The sequence below is a fragment of the Zootoca vivipara genome, chromosome 16 (genome assembly GCF_963506605.1).
Source record: "Zootoca vivipara chromosome 16, rZooViv1.1, whole genome shotgun sequence".
NCBI classification, from domain to species: domain Eukaryota; kingdom Metazoa; phylum Chordata; class Lepidosauria; order Squamata; family Lacertidae; genus Zootoca; species Zootoca vivipara.
In genome coordinates, this window is record NC_083291.1 from 16,541,004 (window position 1) to 16,557,045 (window position 16,042).

The following is a 16,042-nucleotide window of genomic DNA, read 5'->3' on the forward strand; positions in this document are numbered from 1 at the left end:
TGGGGGTCTCTTCTACGAACTGCTCATCCTTCGACAGGGACTGCAGCTTCACAAGTCAAGAACTCTGGTTCCAATGCCAGAGGCTGCCTTCAATGCAGAGCTTCCCCCAAATCATGGTAAAGGTAAAGGGACCCCTGACCGTTAGGTCCAGTCGTGACTGACTCTGGGGTTGCGGCGCTCACCTTGAGTTATTGGCTGAAGGAGCCGGCGTACAGCTTCCAGGTCATGTGGCCAGCAAGACTAAGCCGCTTTCTGGCAAACCAAAGCAGCGCACGGAAATGCCATTTACCTTCCCGCTGGAGCGGTACCTATTTATCTACTTGCACTTTGAGGTGCTTTCAAATGCTAGGTTGGCAGGAACAGAGACCAAACAACGGGAGCTCACCCCGTCGTGGGGATTTGAACCGCCGACCTTCTGATCGGCAAGCCCTAGGCTCTCTGGTTTAATCCACAGTGCCACCCGCGACCCTCTTCACTGCAGAGCTTCCCCAAAATTATGGTACCTACATGCGAAATAGTTGCACAATCACATTCTTAAAATTCTGAAGGACAAACCTATACTAATGGCGTGCTTCTGCTAGTTACAAGAAGCAAGGCAGTACACATGGCAACCCCATTTCCAGTTTTGTGAGAAACCTTCCATATAGTTTCTGTGAAAACTTTTGAGTAAAATCAACTTCAGTGATTCACAATTAGGAGAATGAAGGTTTTGCTGACTGCAGAACACTACACAGTCAATAGGAATTCACTATTGCTTCCCCTAGGCTGGATTCTAAATTCCTCTTGCTTCAGGGCAAATGTCAACCTCTAACTAAAGGAAATAAGGGGAAAGAAGCAGTGGGAAGATTCGCGTCAGGAGAGTTTGCCTTGCACCTTCACTCAAAGCAGAAAATACAGATGGCAGTGAAGGCTACTTCCCAGGTTATTTCTAAACAAGGCAGGCGCATTCTCTGGAGTCACCAACTTGTGTTTTTAGAGTGTATCAAAACGTAATATGGCACGAATAGCCCATGCACCTGTTTTTAAGAACAGACACAAACAGGTTTTGGTACATATGAATAAACATCCACACTTCTTGCACCCCCGAATTTTCGTGTTTTCTCCCCTGTGCATATGAACTTTTATGACCGGTCTCAGAAGTAATTCCAGCCAGAACACAGCATTGCAAATTATACTATTTAAAGTTTTCAACCTGCGATGCATTAGCACTTTAATAAATCACAATGTTGCTTGTGGTCCTATAATACTACAGATTGGACTAATGTCCAGTGAAATAATGGCCATTTAAAAAACATTGAGTATTTACTGGCAAGCAGACCAGAAATGTCCAGTGATAGGCAAAAGCTCAACTGACAAAGGGGCTTTAGACATTTGAAACCTCTGTTCATATATGAAACACAACTTTTCTGCTTCCCCATGTGATAATAATACTAAGCCTACATATAGCACATTGTTTTAATTATTCAAATTAATAAATTTTCAGAACTTATATATGTACACCACTCAAGAGAATTATTTTTTATTCGATACATTTATTTAATTTTAATGAATTTATTATTATCGTGGATTTTATATTATGGTTAACATTCTCTGCACTGGGCTCCTCCAGCAGAAAGGGCAGGACAGAAGAACGATTAATAAAAACAACAGCAATGCAATCTAATTCCGAAATCTGTGTTTCAAGAGGAACTCCACATTTTTGATGGACGGAAATGTGGCTTCTGGGGGAATACGTAAGACTGGAAACAGATGTGAAGGGACAAGAGGCAAGATACAACTTGGCCCAGCCTATTCCGCAAACTGAGGCTGCAATCCCATACTCCCTTACCTGGGAATAAGCCCCACCAAACTCAGTGAGACTAACTGCTGAGCAGATATGAAAAAACACATATCCAATGCAGATTTAGGCATACTTGCCAGCTAAACAGAATGGGCCAAAACATGGCCAAATCTCATAGTTGCCAAGTATCCCGTTTTCGCCGGGAAACTCCCTTTTTTCCTACCGTTTCCTGGCGGTCTCCCGTATCGGTTATTATCCCGTTATTCTCCCTTAAATCCGCTCCTGCCGGCAGCCATTTTTCTGGTGCCGCTTTGCCCTTCTATGGGCACCAGAAAATGGCAGCGCCGCCGCAAGTCGCTTTTACGCATTTCCGGTCATGCGTAGAAGCAACTTCCGGCGCCAGCACCACCATTTTCTGGTGCCCATAGAAGGGCAAAGCACTACCGAAATTTGCGTCTACGCAATTTCTGGTGTCGCGCGGCTGCCGATCCCGGATTTTTCCGTTCAGGACTTGGCAGGTATGCCAAATCTGTGCTGGAGTCTTACACTGCTCCCATTTTAATTTCCCATCATGTTAGGGATGAAGAGCTTACTACTTTTTAACATAACTAACATTAGCAGGATTTTGCAGTACATCTACAGTTGTATGCATGTCTAATCTTACACCAGCAAGATTTGCCCTATTATTTAGAGTTCATGGTTTGTCTGGGAGAGCTAAACCATGAACCTGGGTTTGGGTGACATGCTAAGCCAAATCATGGCTTAGCGCAGCACAACACACCTGCAGAACAACATGCAAATTCATGTGCTCACACTAAGCCACGGTTTGGGCTCAGCGTGGCAAGTTGAATGAGGCCTATGCATTTAACCACAAAACTCCACCGAAGTTATAAGGAAACTCTCTTGTACAAATACTTACTTAAAGCCTGTGTAAAAGGAGCAATCTTTACACTTGAAGAGCTTCTTCCCTCCATGTTTGTCACGGTAATGACGGCGAATGCTCTGTATATAACCCGAGGAGAATTCACAAAATTCACAGTTAAGGACGGCTTCGGCTTTCTGGTCTGCTCCGGAAAGAGGGACGGGGCTAATGTTGTTATTGTTCCTTGCCAGAGCTGCCGACTGGTAGTGGTTCAATTGCTGTTGGACATCTGGGGGTTCCGAGTAGGAAGAATCTGTTGGGGGGCAAATTGAAGAGATGGGTAACGCCAACCTGTTGAATAAGCACAATGGATCTAAGAGATTCTACCTGGGACGACCAGGAGCTAGCTTCCTCTTCACCAGGTGATTGAAATGAGGGCTCTGTGCCATCACAGGGAAAGGTGTTCAGGCCCAGCCCCAGAAAGCGCTACTACCGGAAGAATCTGTGGGGCCAGGGCCAACCTAGAGATGTGAAGGCCCGAAAAAACCCCCGAAAAAAAATCGGAAACCCCCCATTTTTCCGTTTCCCCCCCCCCTGAAGCCTTTTTTGTTTTTTTCCCCCAAAAATTGGAAAAATAAAAAAGATTATGGAATGTTTTATTTTAACATGATAAATAAAATATTTTCAGATGGAGGGTTCAAAATCATTTCCAAAAAAATATGTATGGTATCAGATTATTCTAATTTCTGTGACGACAAGCAAGTCCTACTGGTAGGTTACAAACTGAACTCTCCAATGCAAGAACAAGATACATTTCTTCCTTTAGGAGGTGCTGTTGTCACCAGAAAAGAAAAAAGGTTTCAGTTTTGTTTTTGCATGCATGTGGTATGCATTGGTTCTGTTCCTCTTCACTAGGCCTCAAAGCACTGGAAGAAAATATAGAGCAACAAAAAGGACCAGAAAGTATAATTTAAGAAGGTTAGGGTTAGGGTTACTTCTGGATTTTAAAAAATTGTTTTGTGGAGTTTTCTTTGTTCCACGTAAACTAGTAAACAGTTCGGGAGATTGTTGCTCCATTTGTTACAAATACAAATAAATATTATTTTAAAAGTAAATTCTGTTTGTATTAATTGTTTGGATACACTATATTTTTAATATGCTAGTTGTGATAATTTTATGCCCATTAAAATTGTCCATAGTTATATTTTATGTTTCTAAAGTAACAGAATGACTTTCAATCTGGGAAAGAAAAAAAGAAGTGCTAATGTAGCATTCTTTTTTCAATTTCCCCAAAAATTTCGGTTCCCCCCCGAAAAAACCCGGGGTTTTTTCCGAGCTTCAAAATTTCCGGAAATTTTACATCTCTAAGCCTGGCCTGAGAATGTGCCACTGTCAAAGGCCTGAACCTCCCCTGCTCTGAACCTTTGTGTCCAGGACCTTGTCTTACATCCCTGTTGAGTCTTGCTACACTGCAGAGCGGGAGAGATCTGAGCAAAGTCACCTAGGGTTGGGGAGTAAGGCACTATAAGGTAAAAGGTAAAGGACCCCTGGACGGTTATGTCCAGTCAAAGGCGACTACGGGGTTGTGGCGCTCATCTCACTTTCAGGCCGAGGGAGCCAGCTTTCTGGGTCATGTGGCCAGCATGACTAAACTGCTTCTGCTGCAACGGGATGCCGTGACATAAACCAGAGTGCACGGAAACACTGTTTACCTTCCCGCCGCAGCGGTACCTATTTATCTGGTGTGCTTTCAAACTGCTAGGTTGACAGGAGCTGGGACAGAGCAACGGGTGCTCATCCCGTCGCAGGGATTCGAACCGCCGGCCTTCTGATTGGCAAGCCCAAGAGGCTCAGTGGTTTAGACCACAGTGCCACCCGCGTCCCTAGTAGGGCACCATAAACAGGTGGATGACACCCTCCTCTGCTTCCCTTTCTCATCAATGGTTTTATTTTTTATCATATGGCTTCTGTCAGTTGGGGAACGCAGTATACCATTTTAGATACCTGCTGAAAACCTTTGGCAAGCCTACCCAGACATATAATTTAGTCACCTATATTTGTTTTAAAAGTTCTATTGATTTCATTTGAGTTTTAATTTGGATGGTTTTGCTTTTTAAAAATTGGCTTCTGGGTTTTAGCTGTGTTTTATCTACAACTTCATTTCTAGGCTGCTTGGAGACCTTTTTTGATCGGGGGGTTTATAAGTCTTCTAAATAAAAGAATCACAATAAAACCAATCCTTTAAATTAATAAAAGCTTTGTATCTTGCTCAATTTCAAGGAAACCAAAGTGAGACACGCAAGCATTTTCTGCTGCAGGTTCAACATGTGCACAAGTTGTCACTTGCAGCACTGAGCAAGGACTTGCATTGGGGAATGAGATTAGCATGCAGTCGCACCTTGGAAGTTGAACGGAATCCGTTCCGGAAGTCCATTCGACTTCCAAAACGTTAGGAAACCATAGCATGGCTTCCGATTGGCTGCAGGAAGCTCCTGCAGCCAATCGGAAGCTGCGGAAGCCCCGTCAGACGCTGGGCTTCCCAAAACAGTTCGCAAAGCGGAACAGTCACTTCTGGGTTTGCAACGTTCAGGAGCAAAAACATCCAAGTACCAAGGCATTCGGGATCCAAGGTACGGCTGTATTCACAGATAGGACTTGCACGTCATGTCAACTCAAAACACTTCCCCCCTGCAATGGAGACAGTTCACACATTTGGGTGATGTTCATCAGGTTATGAGAGCTCAAGCATGAGAACACGAGCCCCTGAGAGTACCAGGTGTCTCTCTCTCTCTCTCTTTTTTTATATAAAAAAGACATTTTTTTAAATTTTCCAATTAAACACATTTAAACAATAACAAAACGAACAACAATCAAAAACACAACATCACATAAACATAAAAAACACAAAAATTTTCTTCTAAACATCTTATCAATTATTACACTCTTCTTTGCTCTGCCGAGCTTTGACTTCCCTCCCTCCCCCCAATCGGTTTTTTTGTCCATTCCTGTTTTACAGTTTCTTTATTCCTTCAATCTGAAGTCAATTCGTAGGATTTATTTCAGTCCTGCAAGTGTCTTTAAACTTCTACAGTTCTTCTCCATATAATCCAAAAATTTACTCCAGTCCTTTTGGAACTTTGTCTCTCCCTGGTTTCGGATCCTGCTAGTCAGTCTTGCTAATTCCGCATAATCCATCATTTTTGTCTGCCACTCTTCAATCGAGAGCACCAGGTGTGTCTCAACCAACAAAGGTTGGTCACAGCTATAGGTAAAAATCCACTTATGGCTAGGGCAACAGGAAGAGAACTTTTGTTGTTATGCACGACCTGAAAGGACAGAGCTGTAGTGTCTTTACTCAATTTCTACCTAATGAATACTACCCTCTAACTCACTGTCCACTTTCACACATAACAATAGACCCGGCTTTCTGGCTTATCACAGTGTGAATGGGCAGCACACAATTGCATGCTGTCCAATCACTCTTCCCCTGGTATGAGGGGGATAACCAAGCCAGCAAGCTTTGCCTGCCTATTACATTCAAATCAAGCCAAGATATTTTGTTGGCTTGTTGATTGTGCGGCTTGTAAGGCAGTAGCAAACAACCCCTGGTTCAGTCATAAGGATTTCTGGTTTGTTTATCCTGCTTGCACAAGGAGAGAAGCAGAGGAAGCAAGTGAACACCATTCATGCTCAATCCCAGTAAGTAATAAAGTCTGCTGTCATTAACGTGTTAACATAGCCAGTAAGTCTTTCAAACTTATTATTGAAGGCGGGTAGAGGGGGGGAAAGGCGAAGTTACAAATTGATCCAGCACCTACTCTTATTTAGCTTCTATAAATAAATTACTATTGTACAATTGGAAGTGCTTAAATTTGATTGTGAAATATAGTTTGGGGGAAAATCCCAGAGAATATGAGCCTAATAAAAACATTTAAGTTTGAAAGATGCAATACACTGTAGAAGAGAAGCAGATTAAATCACCACAAATCTTCCTTCTTTTTATTATAATGCATAAAGTACACCAGAACAATACATTGGACATAAATATAACCACATCCGTTTACACACTGTCTAAAGCTGTTGATTTGAATGAGCGTAATTTTTAATGGAGAAAATAGATGGGGAAACTTAATCTACCCTGAAATTCGTGCATCAGATTACTTCGTGAAAGCTGAAAACAAGTTATGGAACAATATGAGGAAGGGGAGGGAAGCTAACCCGTGCCTGAGGTCTACGGAAAGAAGGGCTATTTGAAAGTTATTCCAGATCTCACTAAAGGGAATGTCCAGTCGCGTAAATTGCTTTCTCAGGTTTGGTACAATGGGGGTTGGGAACCCACACACAAAACTAAAGTTCAGTGGACACCAAATGCCATTAACATGAGAAGCCAGAGCTGTGTGCCTGGCAGGAAAAACAGAGGCACGGAGGACAACTTCTGCATCATTATAACACCCAAAGAGAGGGGTCTTGAACTCCTGTTTCGAATGTGGAGATTAGAGATTCACAGGTTTTGTCCCCATCGTTTGTCAAAGGAACAAATAAAGGCAGATTAATATAATCCTGGTGATAAAAGGCTCTTAATTAAAAATGCAGGGGGGGGGAGATGGAAAGGGGGGGTTAAGGGTTAAAACTCTACACCTGAGGCAATGGAGGACTAACTTCCCCAAAGCGATGCTAACAATTCAACCAATCAATAACGACAGCCAGAAGGCAGGAAACTACATAGCCAATGAGAAAGTATTTTCATGATTATGATTTCTTGTTTTGCCCCCAGGGTAGGGGGTGAACAACAAAAGTCCCAGACAATAATAAAAGCAACAGCTGAACAGGAGAGTTCCAGTCTTGCAGCCATTATTCTTCTAGCCTTATATAATATATATGGTGAGAATCTATGTGGTCAAAGCTAAATGCCTGGCTAGAATATCCAAATTATGCAGATGTTTGCAAATGCGTTTTGTTAAGATTCACCTAGATGTTCCCTTTCAAACACACAGTATCCAAAGCATATGTTTTAAAGACTTTTATACCACTTTAAACAATTATGGCTCCCCTTAAGGAATCCTGGGAACTGCGGTTTGTTAAGGGTGCTGAGAATTGTAGCTCTGTGAGGGATCTCCGAACTCAAAGCATATTGCAGTTCTCAAGATCCATTGGGAGAAGCAAAGGTAGTTTTTTTGAAACAGGGCTATGAAGAACCTTCCTCCCCACCCTTTATATAGTAGTATTTCCAAGACGACCCAAAGATAAGATCTTTGAACCAGATCTCCTTTGGTAAAATATTTTAATACATTACTTTTCTCCCTAGAGCCTGCTACTGGATATCCCTACTGTTTCCTTTACACACAGACACAGACAGACACACAGACACACACACACACACACACACACACACACACACACAGAGAGAGAGAGAGAGAGAGAGAGAGAGAGAGAGAGAGAGAGAGAGAGAGAGAGAGAGAGAGATGTGAAGTTTAACCCTGGTCTTTTGCACATAACACACAGTCTGATAGGTAAAGCTGCCACAAATAAATAAATGAAACACAGCTTAGAAGAAATTTTCGCTTCCAGCTGAAAAGAAAAAGGGAGCAGTAGAAAGATCAATGTTTTTATCTGGAGAATTCGAAAGGAAGGAAATATATAGCTAATTTGTATTTCTCATGTTCAGTGTGCATTTGTTGTCAGATATATTTTCAACTCCAATTCAGGGAATACATACGATCAGACGGCAACTGGATACTTGGAACAGTGAACCACCCCCAGATTTGCAAATACCATTTCCTCCCTCCCACAAGGCTGTCTGCATTCATGGATAATTTTTTTAAAAAATAGTCTTCTCTGGCACCCTTGGTCGCCTCTCACACTGTGCTTCTTGAATTTTGGAAAATCAGTACTACCTAAATGAGTAGTTATTTATTTTTTTGGCTGGAAAGTAATCAGTACTGATATACAGATGTGGGTTTCCTACTTGTTAAATAAGAAGACTTAAAACGACACAATTTTTTCACAAGTACCTTTCTGTGATAAAAGTCCCTAAGTTTATACAGAAGCAAAATGCTTGTTTTTGAGGCCACATGCTAGAACAGTCTTTCAGTTATTTTCCGGGGGAGCTTTCAATATTATTAATTTTTTAATGGAATTCATGTTTTAATCTATTTGCTTAGCTTTGTATTGTTTTTAATGGTATTCTGCATGGCTTTAGGTGTCCTCTATGAAGCAGAGAAGGCAGTATAAATGCTATGATAAATTAAAGCAAACAAACCTGGGGGGGGAATATACTACTACATTGCTGATTCTTAAGAAAACATTTAATTATAATTTGCACTAATGTAATTCAGACTTGGGACGCGAGTGGCGCTGTGGGTTAAACCACAGAGCCTAGGGCTTGCTGATCAGAAGGTCGGCGGTTCGAATCCCCGCGACGGGGTGAGCTCCCGTTGCTCGGTCCCAGCTCCTGCCCACCTAGCAGTTCAAAAGCACGTCAAAGTGCAAGTAGATAAATAGGTACCACTGCAGCGGGAAGGTAAACGGCATTTCTGTGTGCTGCTCTGGTTTCGCCAGAAGCGGCTTAGTCATGCTGGCCACATGACCCAGAAAAACTGTCTGCGGACAAAACATCGACTCCCTCAGCCAGTAAAGCGAGATGAGCGCCACAACCTCAAAGTTGTTCGCGACTGGACTTAACTGTCAAGGGTCCTTTACCTTTTAATTCAGACTGTCTGTAAGCCTTGGCTCAATGGTCAGGGATGATGGAAGCTGTAGTCCAAAAGTATATAGAACAGGCCTGGGCCATATATTGATATACCGTCCCAAACTGGTTTGAAGTCCATATCGTGATATTGGTTTCATAATTTTTGACTTCGCAATATATCGTGCATCATGATGTGTGTCAGGGCAGGGCGATATAGGGTTCAAAATCGGTTTAAAGTCCATATCATGATATCAGTTTCATAACTTTTGACTTGGCAATATGCACAGTGTGTGTTTGTGCGTCCGCTATGCAAAACTCACAATGTGGGGGAAATGGGGAAGCCAGCCACTGCTTCTCTCGATTCCTGCAGCCCTTGTTAACTCTGCCGGCTCAGCTCTCTCCTTCCTCCTGCAGGGGCAGCCGATCACAAGAGCAGGCGCTGGCAAAAACCACGATGCAGGGAAAACCACAAAGCCAGCCAGTGCCTCTACATAGCTCCATCCTTATTTCAGACATCGTGATTTGAAAACCTGATATTGCTCAGCTCTGCTGTTCGCCTCGACATAGTAATTCCACCCTTATTTCAGACATTGTGATACATCAGTATATCGTGATCTTCAGTGCTGGATTTACATATAAGCTAAACAAGCTATAGCTTAGGACCCCACTCTCTTGGGGGGGGGGGCCAAAAAAAATTAAAGGAAAAAACTGGATGTACATTTCCAAAATATAAGTTAAAAAACAAATAAAATAAAACCTACATACAGCAACAGTCTTTTGTGTTGTGTAGGCTCCTATAATGTAAGTAATGGGCCCTGCCTGCTAGCCTGCTCCCTAAAATATCACTGGTTTGCTCATTTCTATATAAAGGGTGACTAACATTCTGCATGTGCAAATGGCTTTAGGTACCTACAGTGGTACCTCGTGTTGCGAATGGGTTCCGTTCCGGCGGCCCGTTCGCAACATGAAAAGGCCGCAACATGAAGTGCTGCATCTGCGCATGCGCATGATGCAATGCGACGCTTCTGCTCATGTGCGCAGGTTACGGACGTGACGAACACAGAAGTAACCTGTTCCGGGACTTTCGGGTTCGGCGCGTCCGTAACCTGAAAAGACGCATCATGAAGCGGACGTAACATGAGGTATGACTGCATTAGGTCCATAAATTACCATATAGCATATATTGAACACAAAAACAGCGACAATTTGTTGTTGACAAAGGACAGCTGGACATATAAAGGGCCCCATGACCTTCAGTAGCTTAGGGCCTCATCAAACCTAAATCTGGCCCTGGTGATCTTTAGCTGGTGATATAGGTTGCGATGCTGGAAAGCAGATATTGACCAGCCCTAATCTAGATGGCACCAAATTGGGTACCTACCCCTGCGCCACACACCAATCTGGCTCCTCAATAACTAGCCATGTCCTTCTGGATCTTTGAAATCAGAACACATGCAATGGGAGAGGCCAAGCATGCATTACCAAAGACTATGGTACAAACGTAACAAAACAATGCTGAAATAAAATGTAATCATTGTGAGATTTTAGTTTCATTTTTAAAAAGTTATTTCTCCACTGATGCAAACTATAATCAGCAGACATCAACCTCTGCCCCAATGGCTGTGCCAGCGTCTTTTCTGCTAAATGTGTTCCCAGCACATCACAGCATGTGCCAATAGTCCTTGCAAGAGCATGGCAAGGCACCTAAAATAATTAACGCAAGCCTGATTTATCTTAATTATATGTTACTGGCAGCATGATTTGGGATACTTGTTTGGGGGGGAGGCAGGGGCGGGGAGGGAAAGGTTGGTATACAAGACCGACAGGAACTGAGGAAGGCAAGGGATAGGACAGACGATGACGACAATGACAATGACAATGACGACGACGACGACAACAACAACAACAACAACAACAACAACAACAACAACAACAACAACAACAACGGCCAAAATAAACCTTGCTGGCCTCTCTCCTGGCAGAGATTTCACTGATCAGAAGTGGCAGCTCCTCGCCCCCTGCCCATCTCCCTCCCCAAACAAGCAGGACAAGAGGCGCTTGGCAGGTGGCTGTTGGGATGCCACAAATGCCTGGCAAGCCTCTGAGATGTCTTGGCAGGCTGCCACGTCATGTGGCTGTTCCTCTGCCCCAGAGGAACCTTGGTTTACAAAGAGGGCGCTGGAAAATGCCGTCGCCTGCAATGCAGATTCCAAGATACTTGTAATTGTTGTTCATTAGAGTCCAGTACCCAAGAGGCTTTGTGATCCACTGTGTCACCTTGAGTTGGGGCTTCTACAGGTTTCCAAAAATACATTAAAGATCACCAAACCTCTGACCTAGCAAAAGTATGCTCAAAAAAGTAGTTGCGCATTGCAGTTTTCTTAAGAGTAAGGGGAAAGGGCGGCACAGCCCAAACGGTGAAGGAGGACTCCAGTAAGGATGAAAATCTCTAAATGCTAAATGCTCACAGCTAGCATCAGACCCTTAATGCCCAAACCAAGGTCCAGTCAGGACCTTGTGCTGGAAATATAGCAGGGTCGGGGCAGCATTGTTGTATCCTTACATTGTTGTCGCTTGTCTTCACTTACCCCACCCCACTGCCCTGCTCACAGCTGTGAAGAACATTCTTACATTATGAATGGCCCGTGTAACCATTAAGAAGAAGAGGTAGGAATAGACCACTATAGATGTGGACTGTCCCTGGATCAAGTGACTTTTCTTTTTAAGTTTTCAAAATTCTTAAACTAACTCAAGGTCGTCACCTGGAACAGGCCAGATGTTTCACAGAGAATCAACCACAGTCAGTCCATCTGGTACCTGAAGTACCTGAAGAAGTGTGCATGCACACGAAAGCGCATACCAATGACAAACTTCGTTGGTCTCTAAGGTGCTACTGGAAAGAATTTTTTTAGTCAGTGCATCATTTGGAAAATAAAACTTTAGAGCCATCTTGCCCAAAAATGCTGTCACAGATGGGTGTTGGCTACTCCCGAGTAAGCACTCCACACCTCCTCTGGATTTTCAGAGTTTTATTGTGCATGCTATATACAGTGGTGAGATGTCTCAAATCATGTCTGCTCTGCTTGGGGCAGAAGCCCGCAATGGTGTCTCGCGGGCTCTGACCCCCCTTTTAAGACTGGGTATCCAAACGCCCCTCCTCCTGGCTCTATGGTTACTCCGTGGGCCCAAACTAGGCTCCTGAGGTGCTGTTCTACCTCCCCCCTCCTTTCCAGCCCCTGCTGAAGCTAGCTTCTCCCCTGCTTCCCTGCTACCAACCTGGAGCTGAGCCTCCAGGACTCTGCAGAGCCCTGGACCCGTTTTTACCACTTCCTGTTCCTGGTTTCCCCTCCCAGACTTGCTGCTCTCGCTGCTGCTCTCCCAGCTGGTGGAAGTAAGCAGAGTGGGCTGCTCTCTGCAAGCCCTCTCTCTTACAAATGCCAACTAGACATTCCGTTTTGCTGACTGTAACATTCACTTAGTAGCATGGGATGCGGGTGGCGCTGTGGTCTAAACCACAGAGCCTCTTGGACTTGCCGATCGGAAGGTCGGCGGTTCGAATCCCCGCGACGGGGTAAGCTCCTGTTGCTCGGTCCCTGCTCCTGCCAACCTAGCAGTTCAAAAGCACATCAAAGTGCAAGTAGATAAATAGGTACCGCTCCGGGGGGAAGGTAAATGGTGTTTCCGTGCGCTGTTCTGGTTTCACCAGAAGCGGCTTAGTCATGCTGGCCACATGACCCGGAAAAACTGTCTGCGGACAAACGGCGGCTACCGTACCTCGGCCAGTAAAGCGAGATGAGCGCCGCAATCCCAGAGTCCTTCGCGACTGGACTTAACTGTCAGGGCTCCTAGTTTCTATATCTGAGTTTCTAACGCTGCCAAGTGAGCACAGAGAAAGTGCTGCAAACCCACCCACCACGCCCCAGTACTGTACATACCACAAAAGCAGCAACAGTTTGTGTTCTCGGAGTCCTAAGAGGCATATGGGTGTGTAAATTAAGCTCAGAAGTCAGCAGAGCAGGACCCCCCCCCCCATGAGAGCATGAGAAAGAGACAGAAAGAGAGAACTAATACCATTTCCCCAAGTTCAGTCTACAGCCACAACTCTTTCTGTACCAACTGAAAAGCATCGTGGGCTGCAGTTGTTTGCTATGATCCTCACGTTTGTAAACAGACTGGGATTAAGTTACATACATGGATGAGAGCTATCAAGACTTCTGACTGCAAATTTCACATGGTCAGGTATGCAAACACAGAGAACAGGGCTGGGTGTGATTTTGGTTGCTTGGTTGTGAAAACAGCCGGACTTAATTTACTGCGAAGAGATTAACCAAGTGCAGATAAAAGGAAAGGAAAAAGAACGCAGCCCTCAGATTTCCCACACGCACCAGCAAGCGGACCTGCCTTGAACCCCACCCTTGTTTTCTCCCCCTACTCGCCCTCCCAAGTTTGAGAGTCTTCACCCTAAAGCGACACGTTAAATAGCAATGAGAAATGTGTGGCAGGAGTACGGGAAAGCAGGTAGATAAGGAAGCAAGAGTTCAAGAGCACTTCAGATTTGCTCATTTCATGCTGCACAGATAGAGGGAGAGGCACTTGAAAGGAGGCGACAAGCAAAACAAAGGGAGAAATGGATAAAATAGTATAGGAAGGTATTATAATAGGCCACATAGCTATGCCTTATGCCCTCGGTTAGCACCTTCATTTTCAAGTGAGGGTGACAGGTTGGTTGTGGTCCTTGAACTGACCAAGGCTGAAACTGACCAAGGCTAAAACGCCAACAGCGCTGGTTGTGCCCGTTCATTCTTCTTCTTCTTCAGCGATCACTCATAGCCAAGTAAGATTGTCTTCCATAAACACAATTTTAACAATGGGTCCGTAAGTGACTGTGGAGGCCAGTTCTGGATCCAAACGTCCTTCCACAGTAGGGACATTGGTTTCCAGGCGGGAGTTGATCACGGTATGGATTTGCCAGGCGTGCCTTCCTCTTAGCACATTGCGTCCTGAGATCGAGTTTCTTCAAAGCCCATGACACCTTTGGTAAAGGCTGTTCTCCAACTGGGGCGCTCGCAGGCCAGTGTTTCCCAGTTGTCAGTGTTTATTCGGTACTACATTTTTAAAGATTTGCCTTGAGACAGTCTTTAAACCTCTTTTGTTGACCACCAGCATTACGCTTTCCAAAGCGTTCATTAACAGGTATATGGTTATTAACCCATTCATTAACAGATATATGGTTATTAACTTATGAACTGTCTGCGTAGCCAACTTCTTACTGCAGCAGAAAGAAGTCAAGATGTAATTAAAGAGCAATGTTTACATGGCGGCGGGCAGGATGGGGGCTGTCACAGCAGCTCCCTTCCACTAATATTCCAGCGACTGGCTTACTGTTACCTTGCTTTGTCTGTTAAAGACAAGAAAGGAGGAGTCATTTTTGGTCCTGCCCCACACCAGTGACCCCTCTTCCCCATGGGTAGGCAAACTAAGGCCCGGGGGCCAGATCTGGCCCAATCGCCTTCTAAATCTGGCCCACGGACGGTCCGGGAATCAGCGTGTTTTTACATGAGTAGAATGTGTCCGTTTATTTAAAATGCATCTCTGGGTTATTTGTGGGGCATAGGAATTCGTTCATCCCCCCCCCACCCAAATATAGTCCAGTCCCCCACAAGGTCTGAGGGACAGTGGACCAGCCCCCTGCTGAAAAAGTTTGCTGACCTCTGCTCTTCCCTCTTACCAACAGCGGCAGAGTCATCCTTCGAAAACATCGGTACCTTGTTTGGGGGAAACAAATGGATGTTTGTGGAACGGCGCTCTCCCCTTCTTGCTTGCTGTGTGCCCACAATCGTGATGACGAGAGACTAAAATACAGTGGTACCTCGGCTTAAGAACTTAATTCGTTCCGGAGGTCCGTTCTTAACCTGAAACTGTTCTTAACCTGAGGTACCACTTTAGCTAATGGGGCCTCCCGCTGCCGCACAATTTCTGTTCTCATCCTGAAGCCAAGTTCTTAACCCGAGGTACTACTTCCAGGTTAGCAGAGTCTGTAACCTGAAGCGTCTGTAACCCGAAGCACCACTGTAGTGGGAAATGATATATAATGAAATGAAAAGGATGTTTAAAATAACCTTTGTAAAAAACAACAACAACCCAGAAGCTTTTCTTTTGAGAATTACAGGGACAGAACTACCTAAAGCGTATAGAAACTTACAGTATTCATGTCTGCTACTACAGCAGCTAGAATCCTACTCGCCCCAAAATGGAAAGAAGCAGAAGTCCCAGTAAAGGAAGAATGGATACAAAAACTTATGGAAATACACAGAAATTGCGAAACTTACCAGAAGAAAAAGAAATCAAGATGACAAACTTCTATGCAAGGCAAACCTGCTGTGAGCAATCTGAAGCTGAACGACAAACCCAATCTATCCATCTGGAAGGACACAACCTCCAAGTTTTAAACACCATAAAAGGAGCCTGAGGCAGACATCAAGGACAGTGAAAATGAAGGTTTGTCATAAAAGCTCAGAGTGCTGAAGGAAATGCAGCTATCATTCGGGAGTACATATATATATATTCCGCTCTCTTTTTGTGGCCACCAAGAAATTATACAGCAGCTTATCAAGGCAGGATTTGAAATCCTTTGATCAGCTCTGGCCACTTAAATAAAAAAATATTGAAAGGATATACTATACAGAAGGGACCACAAAGGGCAACCAGAAGA

General features: G+C 44.2%; 1 protein-coding gene across 11 annotated transcripts in view; it reads right to left on the reverse strand.

The window, feature by feature from the left end:
• Positions 1-16,042, reverse strand: part of ZNF462 (zinc finger protein 462) — a 158,175-nt gene that overhangs the window by 20,356 nt on the left and 121,777 nt on the right. For all 11 annotated transcript variants that reach the window (XM_060269183.1, XM_060269180.1, XM_060269182.1 and 8 more), the window contains one exon: positions 2,700-2,955. In XM_060269183.1, coding sequence (XP_060125166.1) covers positions 2,700-2,955 — 256 coding nt within the window. The remainder of the gene's footprint in view (positions 1-2,699; positions 2,956-16,042) is intronic.